Source organism: Amphiura filiformis, chromosome 5 (genome assembly GCF_039555335.1).
Source record: "Amphiura filiformis chromosome 5, Afil_fr2py, whole genome shotgun sequence".
Classification (NCBI taxonomy): domain Eukaryota; kingdom Metazoa; phylum Echinodermata; class Ophiuroidea; order Amphilepidida; family Amphiuridae; genus Amphiura; species Amphiura filiformis.
The window spans coordinates 7740330-7743276 of record NC_092632.1 but is presented as its reverse complement, the minus strand read 5'-3'; the positions used below and the strand labels follow the sequence as shown (position 1 = coordinate 7743276).

At 34.8% G+C, this 2947-nt stretch overlaps 1 protein-coding gene across 1 annotated transcript; it reads right to left on the bottom strand.

The window, feature by feature from the left end:
* Positions 1 to 299: 299 nt before the first annotated feature.
* On the bottom strand, positions 300 to 1418 carry LOC140151794 (uncharacterized). Its single transcript, XM_072174131.1, has one exon. The coding sequence runs from the start codon at positions 1413 to 1415 to the stop codon at positions 519 to 521; it is 897 nt and encodes a 298-aa protein (XP_072030232.1). The 5' UTR covers positions 1416 to 1418; the 3' UTR covers positions 300 to 518.
* Between the last annotated feature and the right edge of the window lie 1529 nt (positions 1419 to 2947).

The following is a 2947-nucleotide window of genomic DNA, read 5'->3' as shown; positions in this document are numbered from 1 at the left end:
CCACTAATAAAGGAAGAGTTACGCACAACCATCAGAAACAGAGTGTCAAGTCTCTACATTATCTATTCCTAGCAACCGGCAAAACATGCATGATACATTCATGCTGATGTATGAAAACACACTACAAAAATATTTTTTAAATGTTTTCCAACTGTTTATATTGTAAAATATTTTTGCAAACTTTTTTTTTTTTTTTTTAAATAACATTATGTTAGAATATTTGCCGTAACTAATCAAAAAACGGTTTTAAATGTTATGAAAACGTTTTCTACCCTTTATATATATATATATACCCTTTATATAATCCGAAATTTAAACGTTTTCTGGCAACCTTTTCTAACCTTTTGCGAATGATGTCGAAAATATTTTGTGTTTGCTGGGTTCTTTAGCATTTAATACAAATTATTTGTAACTTGCCTTAACTTGAATTGTGAGAATTTGTAATCTACATGTAAGTTTGAATTTATCCCTAACAATCGCATACTTTTATCTTGGGATTTATAATTATAATTATGTTGTTATTCTGGTTTTATTCGTGCGGCATACATATTGTCGTAATATCCCATAGATTTATCAATTAACGGCAATAGGTCTTCATCAATTTGATCTTGTGACGGCGGATCGCCAGGTGGAAGAAAATGAGTGCTGCTGAAAGCTGCATCGTAAAACTCATCTTCTTCCATCTTGTTCCCTTCCATAAAAATGCTGGCTATTTTCCAGGAGTCGATCACCTTAGCTCCTGCTTCCCATTGAAGTAGGTTCTCCGAGTATGGAATGCCAACAGCTTTACAATACTGAGGAAGAATGGACCCGGGATCTCTTTGGAGATCATCAGCATCTATAATAATGGGGTCTTTCTCCAGTCCATAATCTTGTACATACTGATAAAGCTCGTACAATTCACCAAAGGCATGTTTTGGTGGATTCAACTGCGCAGGAAGCTCTTGGTATTTGAGGGAGCTGTCTTGAAACAGTTTGACCCATCCCTTCTTGAAGGAAGGAAACATCTTCCACGGATCACGAATCAAAAATGTATGGCGGTATCCTTGAGGGATCCAATCATAGTTCTCTCTCAAGGCAAAAGCGAAGTCCTTACAAAAGACAATCTGTTTTCCCGGATAATCCGCTTCCAGCATCTTCTTCACCCAGTCATAGGTGGAGAGGTTGACGTCATATCCGGTACTTGATGATGATACTGCTGATAAAACTGTGTTTAATGTGGCTTCAAATTTGGCTTGAATCCTTGAGCCATCGTCTTGGAGTCTTTCTGGTCCACAGGTATGAGCAACGTTAAAAGGCTCATTAATAATCTGGATACCATCAACGAAACTGAGGCATTTTGTAAATACTGTGGAAAGACTACGACCTACAGTCCACAGGAACACTCTGTTGGTTGTTTTGCTTGCGTCAGCCATAGTGAATCTGAAATTGATGGATAATGATACAATATTTTTAATATAGACACTCGTTAATTTTCATTTGCACCAAGCCAACCACTTGTTCGCCCGAAAGATGTAGGCCTATACTTTACAGATTAAAAAAAAACAGAAATCGCATATATATTTCAAAATTTATCAGTTTTGTAATCATAAAATAATTTGCAAACTTAAACAATTTTTGCAAATTTTAGTTGAGTTTGTAAAAAATTATTTTAAGTTTGCAAAATTATTTAAGTTTGCAAAAATTATTTGAGTTAGTAAAAATTAATTTAAGTTTGCAAAAAGTATTTGAGTTTGTAAGAAATTATTTTAAGTTTCCAAAAATTATTTTAAGTTTGCATGTCCCTCATGGTACATCATAAGGGCAAGGTAAGATAAGGGTTTAATTTCCGAAGTTAGGCTATATCAAACGAAGACGATACTGTTTAGATTCACTTTAATAGTGTAAAATTACGCAATCACAGCATATAGCCTAACTCTGAAGTCATGATATTGTGTTGTAGGAGCTTGTAGGCTAATCCAGGACCTGGCCTGGAGGATGGGAGTCCATAGTAAGTAACCTAGCAGATGCTGCAAACGTGCCTGGCTGGCTGGACTCGTCAAATTGAGCAAACATATGCTATATGACATTTTACCGTGCATTTCTATATCAAACATGCCAAATCACAAACAAGGACCTATTCCAGAATATTGTTAGACTTGAAAATTAATTATCGCCTTAAATTTGTATCATTTATTGAGAAATTTATAGGCTTTTCAGAGATGGTATTGTGGCGATTTCAAAACATCGATCCCAGTCAACGGGTTATAATATATCTCAAAATTGTAGCCCTCACCATACATTTTTCATCTTTAATGACTACTTATAGATCTAATATGTTTTTTCAAGGTCTAATCTTTAAAAAAATTACATTACAAGTTTTCAAACATGTTTTTGGAACGTAAAACTTTTTATGCCCTTTATATAACCCGACAAAATGACAAAATGTTTGCGTTTTCTGGGATGGCGACACAAACTTTGTGAGAGTGAGTGCAAGCATATTAATTATAAAGCATATCAATCATTCAGCATATTAGGCCTACTACCATTTTGCTAAGCATATAGACCTACATATTAAGCAAAAAGATAATATAAATATAAGCAAAATTGTCAGACGGTAGAAATAGTTCCATCAGTAAATAAAGGGACTTTCTATACCCGACAATAAAAATCATACCACGGTTAGAAACGCATAATGTTACAACGAATGTCTAGTAGAAATTATTGTCGATCAAACATTCGTTAATAGAATAAACATTACTGAAAATAAATGGGAATGAAAAATAACAAGACGCGTTACTGTATACATCGAATATTCTACATCCACTAAAAAGTCTGTACCGACCCTTGAACCTACCTGTGCTACCTGTGCTTGCGCGATCCGCCTTATCTTCTGAGTTTACGGTTCGATTTGATCCAGCAGTAAAGGTATATTGAATTTTGGTATATCAGTGGAGACCAATGCGCT

Coding starts and splice junctions, on each gene's coding strand:
- LOC140151794 (XM_072174131.1), bottom strand. CDS start 1,415: ATGGCTGACGCAAGCAAAACAACCAACAGAGTGTTCCTGTGGACTGTA.